This window comes from Aulostomus chinensis, chromosome 20, assembly GCF_037954235.1.
Source record: "Aulostomus chinensis isolate RoL2024-O1b breed Wild chromosome 20, RoL_Achi_v1.0, whole genome shotgun sequence".
Lineage (NCBI taxonomy): Eukaryota > Metazoa > Chordata > Actinopteri > Syngnathiformes > Aulostomidae > Aulostomus > Aulostomus chinensis.
The window spans coordinates 22,808,721-22,827,984 of record NC_141339.1 but is presented as its reverse complement, the minus strand read 5'-3'; the positions used below and the strand labels follow the sequence as shown (position 1 = coordinate 22,827,984).

The following is a 19,264-nucleotide window of genomic DNA, read 5'->3' as shown; positions in this document are numbered from 1 at the left end:
CGTTCTTTAGTGTCCAGGTGTGTTACATTACCTGCATTCCTAAAGAAATCATTGCTCCTGTGGTGCAAGAACAAAGTAGGAAGCAAATTATATCAAAATGTTCATCTTATTCAGTTCTTGTCTTGATGGCAGCCATGACAGACCCACACTATATCTGATTTCAGTTTCTTTTCCTTTTACCATTTAGTTTGCATGTTATTAAGAAATTCCAGTGGTAAAACTATCACAACATTGGAACCCTGCTGTTCTCCACTCTGCCCACTCATTGCAATTTGGAAAAAAAATCGAGATGCGTGTAATACTTTTTCAAATGAACATCCATTCTCTGACTGCTAAGACTGATTGTCATTAAACACAATTTTAGCCGTCAGAAACCGCGACAAGCACACTGCATAATAACCTAATTACAGCATGGGAAGACAAATTAAAAGGCTGTATTCAGATACAGCTGCGTGATGCAGATAGCTGCTTTTTGGATTTAACATTATTGAATGTTCATTACAGTCGAGCTTGAGTGCTGTGTGAGAGGGCTTATCGCTCATTTCTCAGCAGACCACTATTGACTTCCAGTTCTAAAACACAAAACTTTCTATTCTATCGTCCAAAACTTTTACGAAGGACTGCTGGGTTCGAAGGTGCGGTATAAACATGATTAACTTGGACTCCTTCATTCACACCTATTGATAATAGGTAATGTGTCAAAGTGTAATACGTTAACACAAGCATTCATACGTTTAGTGAGTTAATATCCCTTTGCGTGAAGTTATCCAGCTCACACACCTCCGCCACAGCGAGTCCAATCCATACATGCCGTGAGAATTCATACACCAACATCACCATGTCTGCGTTAGCGGAGAGGGAGCACTTCTGAAAAATCCCTGTGGTGTCAGACACCTTGAAAATTGAGATGTCAACAACGTCCAAAGTGCCAAGCCCGAGTGTTTTGATGATGGAGATTTTGTAAGAAATCAGCAATCTTCCTCAAAACAAGGGGTTTTACTTCCGTAACCTGAGCGGCGTCAATCACAGCACTGTTCCGCTGGCATGTACTTGAAACAGCAATGTTGTGCTGCAAGGATGGGGCATCGATCAAGAGAACTCAGGTACGACGTAGGAGTCGCAGGGGCGTCCTGGAAGGGAGGCACTCCTCTGTTGCAGCCCGACATTTTGATGAGGCTGATTAGACGGAGGGAATCGATCGATAAGCCCAGGAACGTCGACCAGCTCTGTTTGACTCTCTTTAAGAAGTATTGGGCGAACGTAGCGTTGCGAGCCACTGCAGACGACGCTCTGCTGGCTTGTTGAAAATCACGACTGACGCGTATATCGCACACAAGACCATGAAGCAGAAAACACCAGAGAATATGAGCGGGGCAACGAGAAGCGAGGTCGCATCGATGGACAATGAGGCCTACTGATTGCACATAAAACTCCTCTCAGATAACTGATTGGTTTAAACAGAGGAATGCTGAGTCATGGGGTCGTCATGCCATCTGACACCCGGGGTGCAGGCAGGTCGGAGGGTGGCCTGGGGGAGAATACCTATAAATTACTGCAAAAGCACAGGGACTGAGGTACCAGATCCAAGTGTTTCTCCTATCATACTTGAATGAAGGCTCAAGGATATTCCACAGTTCTTAAATATTGTATTTCCTACTAACTGCTGATGCGAACAGACACATAACTTTACTGATTTAAAAAAAAAAAAGAGCTTGTCTCCATGGCAACAGGAGATTAACTGTAGAGGGTACGGCCCTTTCCTTCCTTTATTCACTTAGATTTTGCTCCTTCTTTCTGTGGTTTTAATTATTTCCTCATGTCCTTACATGTGACATGCTATCACATTTTCTTAATTTCACAGGCATTAACCAGAACTTTAAGAAAGTATCAAGAGATTACAGTTAAATTTTAGGACACTTTCTTTCGCTGAGTCCTCTTACTATTAGTTTTTATAATGGCCCAAAGATCCCCGTAGGGATCAGCTTTATCTTATCTTAATGGCAAGACAGACCGAGGGCCGGGTGAAGTCATGGCGGGTCTGGCTGTTGTTTGTGTGTCCTTTAGCTCAAGGGAAGGACGGACTGATAAAGAGAGACGTGGAGAGGGGACGTGAAAGAGAGAGGAGTAAACAAGCCTGCCAAGTTAAGAGAGAAGCCAAAATGCTTCTCCGGGATAATGAAGAAAGACGGAGCAGGAGAATTCATCAGGAACCAGCTGCGGCGCATATATCAGGACTACATCAAGATTAAGGGTCTGTGTGTTAGTGGTACCACACGTGTTTTCATCCAACTTTGTCTACACTGATGAGGGAACACAGATGAAGCCAATCAGTGCCTGTTCTGGTGCGACAAGATAACATGAAAGTTGATCCCACCCCGTGAGGAAGCTGGACTCTCGCAGCAGCAGACAACATACATGAAAGCAATAAAATATATTCTTCCACGTGGGTGACGGCCGCTACATCCAAACTGTCATTTCCGACCTGTCTGGGGAGCAGAGAAGAGCCCTTACACAGATCCAAAATACATTCACTCTAATTGGTTGGATCCTGTGTCTCAAACCCAAATGAATCACATGCTGGGGGGGGGGGCATGGATGGTGAAGGGCAGGAAAAAAAATGTGTTGCAGCGTAACTCAACAGCAGCTGCTCATGAACTAGCGCAGCATCACGCTAGGTTGTCTGTCCTGGGGTCCCTTTCAGATGGCGTCTCATCTCTGTCTTCATCGACTTGTTTTCGATGAATATTTGGGACCTTGGCTAACTAGGAGCCAGTCCTGCATATGCAATGAAAATCTAGCAACCCTGAGCTTATTTGTGAGTTTGGGTTGAAATTGGATCTGCGTGACACGATGCCAACTCAACACCACCACGACTGCAAACTTCCACCTCAATCGTGTTTGTGGAACGATCATTTATCCACCTTTTTACACCATCCCAATAGTTCTCTGACAAGTGTTGTACAGTAAATGTGCCGAACTGTTAAAATGGACAGTCTTGACAACACTTAAATAATAGTGTGCTTATTTTTACAACTCACAGATTCAGACTGTAATTCTGCAGGTGTGACATCATTGAATCCTCCATTCGTTTTACTCATAAAGCTATGAAACAAACCGGAGACTCTCTCCCCTCCCTTCTCCGTTCCTTCTCTTGAGCACGACAGGTCACAGTGAGAGGAAACTACTGCCATAATGAACGACTCCTGTTTATGAAAGAAGGAATAATCACATAGACAATGAACTGATTATTTCCAGAACTTAACAGAGTTGGGAGATAAACTACATCTGCTGCCAGTGGAGAGAGAGTTCAGTAATCCCTGCTGAGTATAATAAAATACTTCCTCTCACTCAGCAGATGCTTAACGGCGAAGGCTTTTGTCTGTGGCCGTATTTTTCCTCTGAGTCTTAAAAACCCACCTGAATCTTGATAACAGTAGCAAAGCGGGTTAACTGCTAGTGATAGGTGCTCTTTGTCTGTATGGCTAATCGGAGTGAAAAACACAGCCTGGTGAGTAAAGACAAGTCCCCGGTGGCCCAGTCCACTCGCACTGCTGCCAAGAAACGTCTAAGTAGACTTTAGCCTCTAAAATGTTGACTCGCTGCTGATATTGTCTGCCAAAAAGCTCCCTTCCAGCTAAATGAGTGGGCTGAAGTCAGGTTGGTGAGTCTATACTTTGTAGTGGCTTCCAGTCAAAATCATTTTTTTGAGGCTGATTGCAATTGATAGAAGATACCTGGGGAGATTTCATTAATAAATGTGTGGTGATGTTATGCAAAATAAAAAATCTCATCCAGGAAGCCGTTCTCTGTCTGCGGGCGATGATGGCGGCTCAAGCGAAGGGCAGGTGCTTCTAGACCCACTGGAGGAGGAAGTGCTGCTGGATGGAGAACGCAGCGCCCACTTGTATCAAGGTTCTGAAATGTGAAACTCTGATTCTACAGGTCAAGACCTCCTCCAGCACGCCGGGGTGCTCAACGACTCCTCACAAGTTCTCCAGTCTGCCTGCGACTTAAAAATTCCAGATCAGGTGAATGCACAACTTCTACTACTGTGCATCCAAGTCATTCACAAAAATCTAAAGCAAACAGTACCAACATCTCATTCCGCACATGTTTGTGCTTTGGAATTTGTGGTGAAAATAACCGTTTCACCTTAGCAGATATCTTGATGCTTATCACTGGAGAAAAAAAGGCTGATCATACCCCCCCCCCCCCAAACCCGTTACTGTGAAGGTAAGATCGTTGCACTGATAAGGATTTTGTTAAGCAAACTGATCCAGGATCAAAATAAACAAAACAGAAAAAAGACAAAAGGTGTGTGACGGCACAGGGCCGTTGAGATGCACCTCCATCTGTCACGTTCCTGCCTTTAGTCTCTGATACTGAACACTCAGTGGTGGGAACACGGAGACAAACTCGTGTTTGACTGGAGGGAAACTTCATTTTTCAGCTGATTAGATTATAAATAGGACAGGATAAATAGCTTTTCAGAGAGAATACAGTCTGTTACGCAATGTGACAACATCATTTCAGCTCTGCTGTTTGACTGACGTGACTCTGTTGTACATGTGCAAACGTAATTAGCAGCTGCTGTTGCCCTCAAGCTGCTGCCTTTCAATATGGCTACCAGAAGGACAGTTACATCACCTGAGAGCCCTCGCCGCCCCGTGCGCACTGCTTTACAGTACCGAGGCGAATATTCCTCACTGACTTGTTCTTTGAGTTCATGCGAAATAAAAAAATGCCCTTTTAACCTTTTCAGTTCGGCGCTTTGGCAACACGGTTCACTCACTGAACAATAAACTGTGATGTAAAAAACAAAACAAAAAAACCCCAAACTATTTCTATGGATGTCTCTATCTAATTCCAAGCATTCTTCCCTCCATCCATCTTCTACCTCTTATCCTGGTTAAGGGTGGCGGGGGGGGGGGTGGAGCCTATCCCAGCAGCCTTCCCCCCGGACAGGTCACCAGTCCATGGCAGGGCCAACACATAGAGACAGACAACCATTGGCTCTCCCAGCCACGCCTACGGTCAATTTAGAGTCTGGATTAACCTGGTCCCTCTTGATGTCTTTGGACTGTGGAGGAAGCTGGAGTACCACAGAGAACCCAGCAGGAACAGGGAGAACATGGAGACTCACACAGAAAGACCCCGTGCTGCAGCCGGGGCTCCACCCACAACCTTCTTGCTGGGAAGGGACGGTGCTGACCACTGCACCACCGTGCCGCCCTGAGGCCTGAAAATAATATTTTAAAATAATAAAGCTAATACAAAGTTACAAAGCATTTACGAACCAATAAGATCCTGACATACACCTGTCAATCATCTTCAATTGTTAGTGGTACACAGAGGTTTTATGTTTGTGTTTCTGGGGGCGGGGTCTCACTGATCACTGTACAAAAACACAACTCTCAGGTGTCACTGGATAATATTTGATGGAGCCCATATCTTCCCTCAGCTCAGCCTCAACTCTCTGGGAGATGTGAGGTTTCCTGAGGTCTTTGGCCTCACGGTTGCTTAAGTGACCACTAACCGAGGCTGCACAATTAACGGAGATCTAAACAAAGTTGCCATGTGGCCTTTTGCAATTTTCAGACCACAGAAAGATGTAATAGTACTTGTCTGACTGAGTTAAAGTACCAGCTGTCCAGCCTACACATCATATCACCATTGGTTTTTCAATCAAACAGAAAATAACAATGTAAAAAAAATCCCTCTGATGTCGCCAATCGTACGGCATTTGCCAAAAAAAAACATACCACAATGGGATATAGTTTTGAAATGGTGCAGTCCAACTGCTAACAGTTGCTAGCTGTACCACCTAGCAGCCTCCCAGTGACCGGACAGGAACCATAAACACTCTCTGACATCAACAGAGGCAAGCCTGACTCAGGGGGTCCAGTACCGAGGTGGTTTACTGGTGTACAGAGTTTGCTGATGTCATATAGCTCTGTTTGTTGGAATTTGCTTAGCATGGTTAGCTGTGCAGCTGACGTGAGCGGTCTCTGTCTCCGGGAGCCAAACCCGGCAAGAAAACCACCCCGGAACTGCAGTGTTATTCCTCATCACACCAACCAACTGGAGCAAACAGCACTCTGCCTTCCATTTCATCTGGACTTGTTCTAAATGGGTTAGTTGATGAATGTTAAAAGCTAAAATAAATCCCTCAGCTAAAATAGATCCTTCAGTCATGGTTGGAGAACAAGGATAAAAGAGAAGGAACAGCTGTGACAAGAGCAGCTTCTTCTTTCTCTCTCTGTCTGGTCCAATAAAAACCTGCTCCGTCCACTGACCAGAGGACAACATGACTTCTCTTTGGCTATCAACACTAATATTCTGGATTGTTGGTATTAAAAATGACAGCTTCTTCAAACTTAGTGGAGGCAACATTCAAAAAACAGGCCGGGACGAGTGTTGGCGATGTGTCTACTGGCTGTCCGAAGGCAGAGAAACGTTCAAGGTCAAATATTAAGAATGACTCATCAAATTCCCCCCCCCCCCCCATATACCCCCCCCCACACACACACACACACACACTCTCGCAATTACACACAGAGAAGCGAGGTGTGTGTGTGTGTGTGTGTAGAGCATAACTTGGAGTTGGATAGTGCTCGAGGCCAATATGCCCCTCTCTTGCTATCTTTCTCCCCGTCTCCTTGTATGTGTGTTTCAGTATACGTGTGTGTATGTGTGTGTGTGTGTGTGTGAGGGCATATCTTAATGAAATCTGACAGAGAATTGTGACAATCAGTGAAGAAGCATCCTGCAGAGGTTAATAAGCTATACTCCTTGCAGCAGCAGCAGGCTGCTTTGAACACACACACACACACACACACACACACACACACACACACACACACATGCGCACACACACACACACACACCTCCTCTGGGTTTTCATCCTCCCAGAATTATATTTAGAGATTACACCGCTGAAATGAATGGCTGGTATCTTAACCCCACTGTGAGTGGCAATCTCTCCGCTTTGTCACCTCTGGAAAATACTCTCGGCACCAAAGCAGTGACATCACTCCTCCCTGCACCGCCTGTTTCCTCTGATAAATACTTGCTTATAATTAGATGTCACTTGCTTGTTATGTCATTTGTCTCGCCTGGTATCAGTTACACCGCTCACACACGGAGAGCTGCTACCCTCCGTGGAACATGTGGATCTAAGAACACACTCACCACCCCCCCGAGGAAACAGAGTCTTTCCTTTACACCAAGAACAACGTGGCAGTGGCTTCTACCCAGGAGCTAATTTACAGTAACGGCTCCCAAAAAACCTTGGGATAGATTTCTTTTTCTTTCTATTAAGAGAATATGATCAAGAGTCTAATGGCTCAACCTCAATTTAACTGCAATCTTTGAAATTGTGGTAATTGTACGCCACAGTTATTTTGCAATCCGATAATTGACGTGCACAAAAATACTTCTGGGATATTCTTCATTTGGTTTGTTTATGTGTGAGCAGGGTATCTTAAAAAGGGATGGATGGATTTTCATTGAATTTGGAGGAAAGACACACAACATCACTAGAGAACCAGAATCACTGGAGAATCCACGTCTCACAGCTCCTGACTCATCACTTTCATCAGTGCTCGTCTGACTTTGCACACAACGACGTCATGTTGCTACACCATGATTCCGACAGACAAGATGGCCGACATTCCTTTCATCATTGGAATAAAGTTTTAAGTTGATATTGATATTTTGAGTGAGAAATGTGGCTTTTATTTCATAATTTTTGGTCAGAAAAAACTTTGTATTAGCTTTATTATTTTTAAATATTATTTTCAGGCCTCAGGGCGGCACGGTGGTGCAGTGGTCAGCACTGTCCCCTCCCAGTAAGAAGGTTGTGGGTGGAGCCCCGGCTGGAGCACGGGGTCTTTCTGGGTGAGTCTCCATGTTCTCCCTGTTCCTGCTGGGTTCTCTGTGGTACTCCAGCTTCCTCCACAGTCCAAAGACATCAAGAGGGACCAGGTTAATCCAGACTCTAAATTGACCGTAGGCGTGGCTGGGAGAGCCAATGGTTGTCTGTCTCTATGTGTTGGCCCTGCCATGGACTGGTGACCCGTCCAGGGGGAAGGCTGCTGGGATAGGCTCCACCCACACCACCCTGAACAGGATAAGCAGTAGAAAATGGATGGATGGATTTTCAGGCCTTGCCTTTAAATTGTTGAAATTTCACATTTCCTAGTGCTGGGACTCCAAATTTATAAATATATAACTGTAACTAAGGGTAATACACACTTTTTATTGCTATTTTTCAATTTGAAATGAATATTTCAGAGCAAAATACCTAAGTATATAAATGTAGCAGATATTAGTACTAGACACACCTCTTTTAACTGCATTCTGTACTATTCTGTTCTTGTTCTGTAGCTACACAGCCTCCTTGGCAGAGGAATGCATTCTCAGTGCTTTCTATTGTTTAGATTTGTTTTATAGGTTTGTTTTAGTCCAAAATTAAAACCTATTGGCACAAAATACCAGCATTATACCCTTTTGTTTTCAAATGAGCAGTATCAGCCTTTAAAATCCCTCTCAGCCCTCCTCTATGCCTCCACGACTCTGGAGTCGTGTTGCTCCGACCATCTGCTCTCTGGCTGCGTCCAGGATCCCAGATCACTGCTCTCCCACCCTGGATTATGGCAGCAGCACGTGCCCACATAAGCATCATGCCATTAACGTTCCTGCCAAGTGATGACTGTGTGTGTGTGTGTGTGTGTGTGTGTGTTTTCAGTCAGCACCGCCGCTGAATTGTCACCATTTCTGTAGACACGCTCTAACCTCTTTTCCTCCCGTTTTCAGTCTGTGAAAATGTGTTGACTGTATTCTGTCAACATCTTTCAATTCCTTCGACTTCCTTCAGTGGTTACGATCCGAACAAACACTGTGGAATGTTAAATTAGGGTATCACACTCATAAAATTAGATAAAAGCTTTGGTCGCACTGGATAGCAGCTTGAAAGCAGCAGAGAGGAGAAACACTTGACAGTTCTGGGATGATGGATGGATGAAGAAGAACGTGAATAACGAATGACTCTGGAGACAAAAGGCCCGACGCTCACTGATAACCTTCATATGCAAGTATAAGCCGACTGACAAATTCATTTATACTTCACACTCCAGCAAAGGAATATCAGCAGTTCCAGGACGCCAACAGCGGGGCAGCGTTACACAAACACTCACCTAACTGAGGGTTCGGTTGGTCTCATAGTCTGCGCCGCAGCGGCGCCATGTATCCCACCAGCTGACCAAGGGCTGAACTCGCTGGACTGCGTGGTTGAGTTCAGACAGAACGCTTGTCTGTAGCCGTACAGAGGTTAGAGAACGCGGCGTATACAGACATCGCGCCCTGTTCCTGCATGAAGCCAAACTCGTCTGAATATGGTGGCTCCATTCAATGTCAAGTGCATTTTAAGCAAAATTTACGAATTCCAAAAAAAAGGAAATGCGAATTAAGTGGTTTCCATCAAGAGCCTTGAGGTGCGTAAAGCAGGGAACATAGTGCTCCTCCACGGCAGTGACAGGCAGAGTAATGATGGCTCCACCAGGCAGCGTAGAAGAAGAAAACCCCAGAAGCGGGTCCATCCTTTCAGCTGCCAACAGCTGTTTATCAGGGAAAGCGGGGAAGGAAATCTTGAGGAATAACCTTCAGCTGGACCAGACGTCGTCAGCTGGTCGGTGGACATGTGGCTGCTTCTCCGGAGATGACGGCAACTTTGGGAATAACCAGGAAGCGGAGTGGTGGAAACAGCCGCTGCGCACCTGGGTTTGCTTCATTTGAGCTTACATGAATTAAGCCTTTTCATCTCCTGTTTTGGGCAATTTGTCTTACTTATGCTCAATTAATTATAAAAAAAATTGTTGTGTTTTTTTGTGGATGACATCTTTTCTGTAAAAGCAAAATATACAAACAGCAGGATGAGCATCAGAATCCTTCATGAGAACTACATCCTCGGTGTTCTAACTTGAAACCACCAATCAGAAGTCTACATGCGTCTGCCCCTACCAGGAATGGACTCCGACCAGCTATCAATGATGAGGCCACGCCCACTTTTTACAGCATCAGATTACTAAAAACCAAAATCACATGGATAGATCGCCAAGACAAGAACCACATGAAAGGACAGAAACCATCTTTGAGGAGAATTTCATCTGACGTGTACTTTGGTTTCGGGACTTTGGTCGACCTGCCTTCCACTAACATGCCTTTATGACCAGTACTGCAGCCATACACCAGGGGGCGATCGAAACCAGTTAGCTTTTCTTTAGCTCTCATGCTGTCATCTTTATATAAATCTGTATTTAAATGCTGGAGTATGATGCAGGGCAGAGCGGGCTAGCTAGTTACCATGCTAACAGAATAATCATGACATCACAAACAATGTTTCATCACAGACTTACAATTTTAGTTCATTACTGAATGATCTGAAATAAAATATCAAATGTACGACACACACATTGACTACATTTGTGATTCAATGCAATTCAGACCATCTAGACACCAGAGTCCAACTGGTGTGGAACCAACCAGCCAAACTCAGAGAATACCATCAAATCAGGATTCCCCGCATGCATGCGCGAGCACACACACACACACACACACACACACTACAGTATTCCACTATCTCAGTCCCTCTCAATCGCTGTGTCCAGAAATACACAGAGCTCAGAGGTCTATTCGTGACTAACTTCAGCATTAAAGTCAGTCAGGCATTGCTGATGAAACACACACACACACACACACACACGCACACACACGCACACACACGCACACACACGCACACACACACACACACACACGCACGCACACGCGCGCGCGACATAAGACATTTTTTATGAAGCATCCTCCTGACAAGAAGAGTCCTGAATTCTGACTCGCGGACGACAAAATCAGACTCAGTTTCTAGAAGAATCCTGGGCCTTCCTCTTGCATGCCGTTGCCCTGAACTACAATTTATATAAAAAACTTGCCACTGCAGCAAAATCCTACATCGCCCTTCTTTCTGACAATAAAGGCAAAACCATCAGAGAGCGATGAAAAACCTGCTTTAAAACATCATGACACTGAAATCCTGAGTCTGAACTACACAAAAGGCTGTGAAGGAGCTTTGAGGGATTAAAAAATTACTGTGAGAAGTCTGAAATAACAGTGGCGGCGAAGAATCGGTCCTGCATCACCAATCACAGGAGAGCCGCAATCAATGAGGGGCTCACTGGCGGCGCAGGAGACCCCTGCAGTAGTGGAGAGAGGCAACGTCTGCATCAAAACTGATACTCTCACCCGCTGCATGATGGGCCGGCTGATGAGTTTGATAATCTGGGATTAGCGTTGAAGAAGTGAGTGTGCCCAGGTAGTGCATCAGTCTACTGAGGCCTGCAGTTCCCCCGACCAACAGCGAGTGACGAAACTCACACAGGACGTTGGATTCTTGAAGAAACTAAAGTTTATGGCACCTTTGATGAGAGACATTACACAATGAATAAACCGACACAGACACACAACTTCAGAGTCACAACTGGCTCCTCACTTCTTCTGCTGTCGGTGTGATTTGTCTCGCTTCACTGCTTTTGGTTTTCAGAGACATAAACGCTTCAGAATGTGTGTTTTATTTTGTTGGAAAAACTTTAAACAGCTGATGCCACTGTGAACCATGGACATTATTTCAGGCGTTTAACCGAAAGCGATTAAAAAATCCCCCTGACGAGGGGGGCAGACGCGCTAACTCACTTCCTCTCTTTCTAAATCTCTTCTGGGGTGGAGGAGCCGTTGCTGTACCACACTGAGATGCTGCCTAACAACAGGGTGCTCGCTGGTGCCGTTCCTCGTGTTGTCTCCCTTGCTTGGGTGCTTGTTTTGAGGGTGTGTCTGCAGGAGGAAAGCCGGTGGGGGGTTCATGTCCTGGTTGCAGCACTACCACCCCCTCTGGTCGGTGGGGGCATCTCTCTTTTGGGGGAATAGCAAGACCCTCCCCTGAGCTACACCCACCTTGTTAATCTCGTCGACGCCAGGTGAAAACACAAGGCCCACAGCTCAACATGTGACGGAGGAAGTGAGTCTATGGTTCGGAGGGGGCAGAGCAACAACCAGGACAGCTTGGTGGTGCTTGTGGTGGGGGGGGGCTGCTGATATATTAGGGAGAAAAATGTGGGAAAAAAGGTCAATCAAATAGGGATTTGACTCAAAATATGAGATACTTAGAAGGAAACTGCTCAAACTAAGAAGAAAGAAAAAAAGATACATGCAAAATTTATCCCAAAATGCTACAAGGAACACAAGAGGCCACTCAGGATGGAAGTAGGACAGCCAAACTACGGGATGAGAAATCCCTCTGTCAGCAAGCTGGTAGCAACTGGAAGTCATTCAGCAGGGGATGTGTCAGAAAGCTGCTCGGGGTGGGGTGGGGTGAGGGTGTGTGTGTGTGTGTGTGTGTAGGGGGGGGGGGGGTTCAAGGTTGCTATTCCTTCCTGGACGTGGCAGCACTGCCTCCTCAGAGATCAGCGGTCAGCCACAGCAGATGGCCTGAATGCTATCAGCCTGCTCCTCGATTTGCGGCGCAGCCTAGTAGGACGAGGCTCAGATGTGACGCCTGTGGGAATGCACGCCGGTCATGTGACATGCAAACCATTGTTTCAGTTGTTAATAGGAAATACTGTTCACCTCAGCTGTCAGCTGGTAAAAATAACAAGTTCAGAGTCACTCACTGCAACAGCCAGCAAAGTTGAGGTGTCCTTGCTTCGTTTTTTTTCCAGATTTTCTCTTCATCTTTGTTTCATCCATCAGGTTCAACCTGATGTCAGAGATTAAAGCTCTCGTACATTAGATTTTCATTTAAATGAACATCCCATCACGACTGCATCTTCATTACTGGGTGAACTATCCCTTTAACTAGGAATGTGCAAGCATTAATTATTCGATTCAAGACCCCGAAAAATAATAAGGCCAGAGCTCATTGATACCACAACAGACACTAGGGGGCGCTATGAAAAAGCAATGCAGGAACAGAGGTGAGGGCGCAGTAACAGAAACATGAGTGGGGCTCCACTCAGGTACTTGCAGGTCAGCTAATGTTCCTAACAACAGCTAGCGTGATGTTAGCCTAGCTGATGACAACAGGACAGGGTTTCTTCATTTTTGGTCAGAATTTTCAGAAAAATAGAACTCTCAAAGCCAACTCTCACAACACTATAATTACAACAACAAAAAATCACTGCTGCTTTTATTTTGAAGGAGAGATGACTGCACAGGAAGTGATCTGGTAGGCAGCTGATCCAGGATCAAGGCAGTGATGATAGACAGAGAAAGAAAAGATTCCTGTCACGACTCCACTCTACCTCAGCGCGACTCAAAGTCCTCTCATCCCTCCCGCGTGACCATCAGGAGCTATGAGGGCTGTGGAGCTTTGCTCAAGGACACTTCAGCGTGGTCACTAGGGCTGGAATCTCCCAGTCGACTGGTCGATTTATTAGTCGATACGTTCTGGCTCGACCAAAATTCTGATTGGTCGATTTTTTGCCACATTAATTTCATCAGGAGGAAAGAACCGAAAGCACCCCTGTTTCACAAATAACAATCTACTGTATTTTTGAACACCCCCCTTGTTTTTGCTATTTTGGACTAGCCCGACCCACTAGAGACAGACAGACTGAAGAGTACCAGAAGGCCAACGTCTGGTGGTTTGATGAATGTCCATTCTATTTTGACGGTTTCATTTCAAGTCAGTCCTTGTCAGGAAAAAAAGTCGAATGCAAAGTTTGCCAACAGCAGTTTTCATGTCACAGCTCCACTACAAAGACGGCGTATCACCTAGAAACGGTGAGCTAGCGTGTCCACCTGAGGTTGCCCCGTCAGTTTTGAGTATATGAACATATCAGAATTAACATTTCAATGTTTTAGTCTAATAATTGTTTTGTTTTAATTGTAAAAATTCTTACCGTTGACTTGCCCTTTTGTGTTTAAGGGTAAAGTTTTAAGTTAAAAGTCTATTTGTGTCTCAGCCGCGATGCTGAGCTCCTGTGTTCAGTCTCGCTCTGTCAGGACAAATGATAGCGTCGGTCAGTTATTATAACGTGACAGAAACAACTGTCTGAATATTCCTCAACAGCTTTTGTGCTGATAGTTGACACACTGTAGTTTTCATAGATAAAATTAGTCGATTTTTAGTTGAAATTTGAGGGCTTCAGTCGACCAAGAATTTCTTTGGTTGATTCCAGCCCTAGTGGTCACTGATTGAGCCGGCGACCTGGACGTGAGAGCGTGTCAATAGTCTGTAGTTCTGTGCAGTTTCAACTAAAGTATCTAGAAATAAAAATACTTCTACATGCACTTGACTTGAAATCAAAGCCAAAAAGTGACTCCTTGAGGAAAGCAGCCGCTGTTGCTCCCAGACCCTCGTCTGCATCCGACAGGAGGAAGTAAACCAAACTCAAATGTGAGCAAACGCTCCCCTCCGTTCCTGTCTGAAGGCAGTGGCTGCACCCCGGCATTTACAGTAAAACAGATACACTGGGTGCTATGAAATGGAGAATTAGCTGACAAGGTGAAAAACAAATACATTTCATTTCACTGACTCTCCTGTACTGCACTGGAGCCTGGCACGCAGCTCCGGCCCGCGGCGGCTGAATTATGATTTGCCTCCACATCCTCAGCACAAAGACACACAGAGAGCACAAATCTAGTGGTCAGTGTCAGTGACCGAACCCGGGAGGACCAGACGCCTCCCAGCCTCCACCTGGAGACGCGTGTGAGGCGCCACTGAGAACCTCAGCTGAATGATAATGACACGCTGAAGCCTCAAACCGCTCGGTGAGCATTGGGGCGGGCTGTTAGAGGCCTGTCATTTGGGCAAGTGGGAGATGAAAGCAGTGACCCTCGGGGCAGACAACCTTCCAGACGCCCTTGAAATACCCACAGTAGAGCCAGCGTGACTGTAGAGCATTAAATATTCAATTTATTTAATTCTGAACAATGAGCTCCTAAGTTTAATGTTAACATGTCACCTATTTATATGCTGCAGAAGTGAATATTTAATTGAAATGTGCATCAAAAAGGTAGAAAATTTTTAATTCAGCACACAAACTCTGGCACAACAGCAGGGGAATTACTAGGCGTGGAATATTAAAGCATAGTAAGCAAAGAAAAAATTGAATGAGGAGACATTGGGTATCAATAGATACTCAAATAGTTCTCAGCCAGTCCTTGTTGAGGGTTTTTGTTATCATGGGGGTCAAAGTTCACAAGCAGAGCCTGATTTCCCTGCATGAAACGTCCCAAAGGCCTCAAAAAGGATATTAATGAGAAAAGGAACGCAAACGCCTGCACAGGCAGCGTTGCTACAGTTGATTGATGGCTTATCTGATCAATGTTGAGGCTAATGACCCGCTACTGATGGACACAGCCGCGTCACAGGAGACCCGAGCAGCGGCTGCCTCCCAGGAGTCCTCCCAGCGAGCTCAGCACCAAACTCCCTTCGCCAATTTGACTGTTTAAGACAATGCGACCCGGGCTGGTCGCCTATTTCTTGATGCATTCCGAGGTAAAAGTGTCAGGTTTTTGCACTGTGGAAGTACAACACTGAGAATAAGGCATTTTAGTTCAAATCATTTGGGAGGGGAGTCAGCTCACGTCTCCCTTCGCTACCACAGGACTGGAGAGTTGATTGACTTTTATCTCTTTAATGAAAATATTGAAGCTTTAAATAAAGCCGAAAATACAACTGTGCCCATTAGGTTCTGGAATAAATCATATCAGTGTTCAATCTCTTAGGAATCTTCAGCAATGTGAGCGCAACTGCTAAATTAGTAAAATTCCTAACGGAGTTTGGTACCCGGCTGTGATTCAAGAACGGGATGGTTTTTAAAGGTTGGTTCACTTCTCGGGATAATGAAAGCAGGCCTTACCTTAGTCAGCTGTGCTATTTTCTTACTCATCTTCAGGTGCAGGTCTTGGGTATATTCCATGGCGATGCCAGACTGGAAGGACATGTTGGTGGTGTTGGTGCTGGAGGAGGTGGAGGAGGTGGAGGAGGAGGAGGATGAACTATATTTCCCCTGACCAGCAGGGCAGTAATACTGCTGCCAACCCGACCCAGTCGCCATCTTCACGATGATGCTTCAGATGCTTAACACAGATAGAGATGATGAACTGGACCAGTAAACGCTGGAGAGAACCGCCGTGGAATTAAAAAAAAAAAAAAAAAAAACTAATCAAAAATATGACGCATTTTTTTGCCCGCAAACTGTAAAAAAAACAAAAACAAAATGTCTCATTTTCCTGTCATCCTTTTCCTAACAAACAAACAAAAAAGAAGAAGGTGGAATTGTGAGTTTCAAGCACCGGGAACGTTAGCTACGACCATACTGCTCGCTCATGAATGTGTCCGTGTTGAGTGGTCCGAGGTGCGGGTCCCGCTGCTGTCACCTGCCGCTGATGCGGAGCTGTGGTCCGGGCAAGCTGGCTGGCTGGCTCCCGCTCGGTCACCTTGATACCGGAATCAACGGGAGCCGTTCAAGAGTGATTTCTCCCCGGTGTGTTCCGGCTACATTGAGAGGGACTGAAGGTATGTGTGTGTGTGAGAGAGAGAGAGTGAGGGAGTGTGTGCGCGAGGCTCCGCGGTTGGTTGCTGCTCCTGTGTTGCCATGGATCACCTCAACACTCGATGCTGCATTCACGTAGGATGGGAGCAGCGCCGCGTTCACGGACGGTCGGACAATCCTCAGAAGGCGCGCCTGAACGGTTCAGTAGCCGTGGTATCATATCTGGTTCGTCAGTAAATCCCTAATAAACTAAATTAGAGGGTAAGGCGAAGGCTAGTCCAGCCTAATTTAAGTCAAGTGCGCAAGGAGGAGTCCTAAAACCCGGAAGTAAGTTAGCAAGGTGGAACTCCTGTTACCTCATCTCAAAATCAAAGAGCTTTTTGAATGTTTTTTTTTTATTATTTCTTTTTTGGGGGGGTAAATACCTGAAATAAAGATTTTGTGTTTTGTTCTAAAATATAAATGGCATCAGTGATTAAAACACTGGTGAATTCTGAATCAATGTTTGTGTCACAAAAACAAACAAGGCTAAAAGAGACTTGAAACACTGTCACGCCGTAATCAGCTGGGGTTCAGCTGGGGTTCCCTCGGCCATAAAAGCTGATTTGATTTCCACACTGGAATCTGGATTCTTGCTAAAAAAAATTGCCAACAAAGCCTGGAGAGACGAGCAGGTTTTGCTCAGTTTCGTGAATGAACGTCAGTTCTCACCACGTCTGATGTGTGACCTCAGAGTTCCGTCAGATCAGGAACAAACTCAGCTGCAGATGTTTGTGAACTGAACGTTGTTTGATTTTTTTAAACAAACAAACCAACAACAACAAACAAACAAGCAGCTTGTTGCCAATCAGCGTCGTCACAGCCGGACCTCACGGTTCTCCTGACCTCGGCGTGACGGCGTCTGTGGGTCCCCTCAGACACTTGTTAGCGACCCTGGAAGGTTGTGAGACGCAAGAGCACTTCCAGAAATTAAAAATTTTAAAAAGCAAGAATTATGAAACAAAGGCCTTGGGTGCTTCCCCTGAGCTGAGTCAGCACCAGAAGGCTTTAGGATCAGTTTAAAGGTGGCTGCGTCTGGAGGAGGGCCGTCCCTGCCAGGCGCTGAGGGTCTCTGGCGTCGTCACTCCTCTGAGTCTGGAGCTGAGACGCTGGCGAGCCCCTGGTACACAACACAAGAACAACATGGCTGCACTTGAAGAACCTGATCTTTTTTTACTTTTAAGTCATAAATTTTACATAAAAACTGAAATACTTGAATGTTATGTGTGCGTGTGCGTGTGCGTGTGTGTGTGTGTGGGCTGAAAGCAAAGTAGCATGTCGCCGCTAACACAGGACTCAGCCTGCTAGCACGCCATCAGTTAATGCATTCGGGATAAAATGATCTGTGAGCTCATAACCTGATGGAATTCTCTTCATTTTACACAACAATGCACGGTTTACTCCAGATTAAGAAGACAGATTACCCATCTGGCCCGCATGTTAACCCTCGCCATGCCACTTCCTGTTTCACCCTCTAAGATGAACAGAAAACCTTTATTTATCAACCCCCCCGACGGGGGCGGACCTGGTGACAACAGCGGTGAGAGCACAGCAGAACGTCACCGAGGTGAGAGCACACGTCATACGCTGTCACACAAAGGTGCCCAAAGTGGGGCCTGGGGACCAAATTTGGACTTCCAAATGGAATAAATACACAAATAGAAACGTACGGTAATTTCTCGATACAGACTACGTTTAAATAAATGCCTATGCACATTTCTTTTTTGAGCAGCAAAAATGTTTTTTTTTTAAATCTGAAAGTTTCTACATAAATCCCTCATTGTGCAGGATGTCGGTTCTGCATGAGGTTAAAAAAAAAAGAAAAAAGAAAAATAGAGGCACCAGAGACAAAAGACATTTTAACAACAAAACACCGTGTGTGTGTACTTCAGGGCCACGCCCCCTCATTTAGTTGGAGTCTTGGCGCAGCAAGAGAAAAAGTGTAGGCGCCTCTGCTGAAAAGTAAAAGTACAAAAGTAGGAAACGTGGATTATTATTGATTGGCTGGATTATCAGAGGAAGCATGAAGCGTCAGCGGCAACCACACGCGTGAACGTGCTGGCATGAACATTGAAGGTAGGAGAGCAAACGGATTCCACAGCCATGAATCAACAGTTTTCCACCTGTAACAGTTATTTCTCTTTTATCCATTTTTTTTAAAAAAAGCACAGGAAGTCAGTCTGGCTACAACAATATTGTCTGAATATTTCCTATTTTCTCCTCAGATTTGATCATCCCACGTGAGACCTGCGGTGTCCAGTGGCGAGGTCTTGGGAAGTACACAGCTGCTACGTGGCGCTTGAACGCACCGGTTTAGACTCTGGCTGTGACGTCACTTCATGTATCCGAGCTTAGCAGGAGTGAAGTGAAATAAAAAATTTACACGGACTGGAAAGGTGGCTGCAGGCGGTGCAACACACGGCCGTAATCACGGGGATGACGCAAGCGCCTCCACTTAGCCGTCTATTAATGCAGCCACAGAATAGTGCCGGCGCTGCGAGGCGTTCACTGCATCTGTGTGTGTGTGTGTGTGTGTGTGTGTGTATTTGTACACCAGTAAATTATCTTGGTGGTCATCATGGTAAATCCACTCATGTTATCTATGCTGATGTATACAAACATTCATAACATCATCATGTTACTGTCAAATAAATATTCACGTTACATCATGAATCCCA

At 45.4% G+C, this 19,264-nt stretch overlaps 1 protein-coding gene across 2 annotated transcripts in view; it reads right to left on the bottom strand.

Moving 5' to 3' along the window:
- The window catches only part of fam184ab (family with sequence similarity 184 member Ab), a 118,293-nt gene extending 101,626 nt beyond the window's left edge, over positions 1-16,667 (bottom strand). For both annotated transcript variants that reach the window (XM_086188839.1, XM_086188840.1), the window contains exon 1: positions 15,912-16,667. In XM_086188839.1, the coding sequence (XP_086044965.1) occupies positions 15,912-16,109 (198 nt within the window). In that variant the 5' untranslated portion in view covers positions 16,110-16,667. The remainder of the gene's footprint in view (positions 1-15,911) is intronic.
- Positions 16,668-19,264: the final 2,597 nt, after the last annotated feature.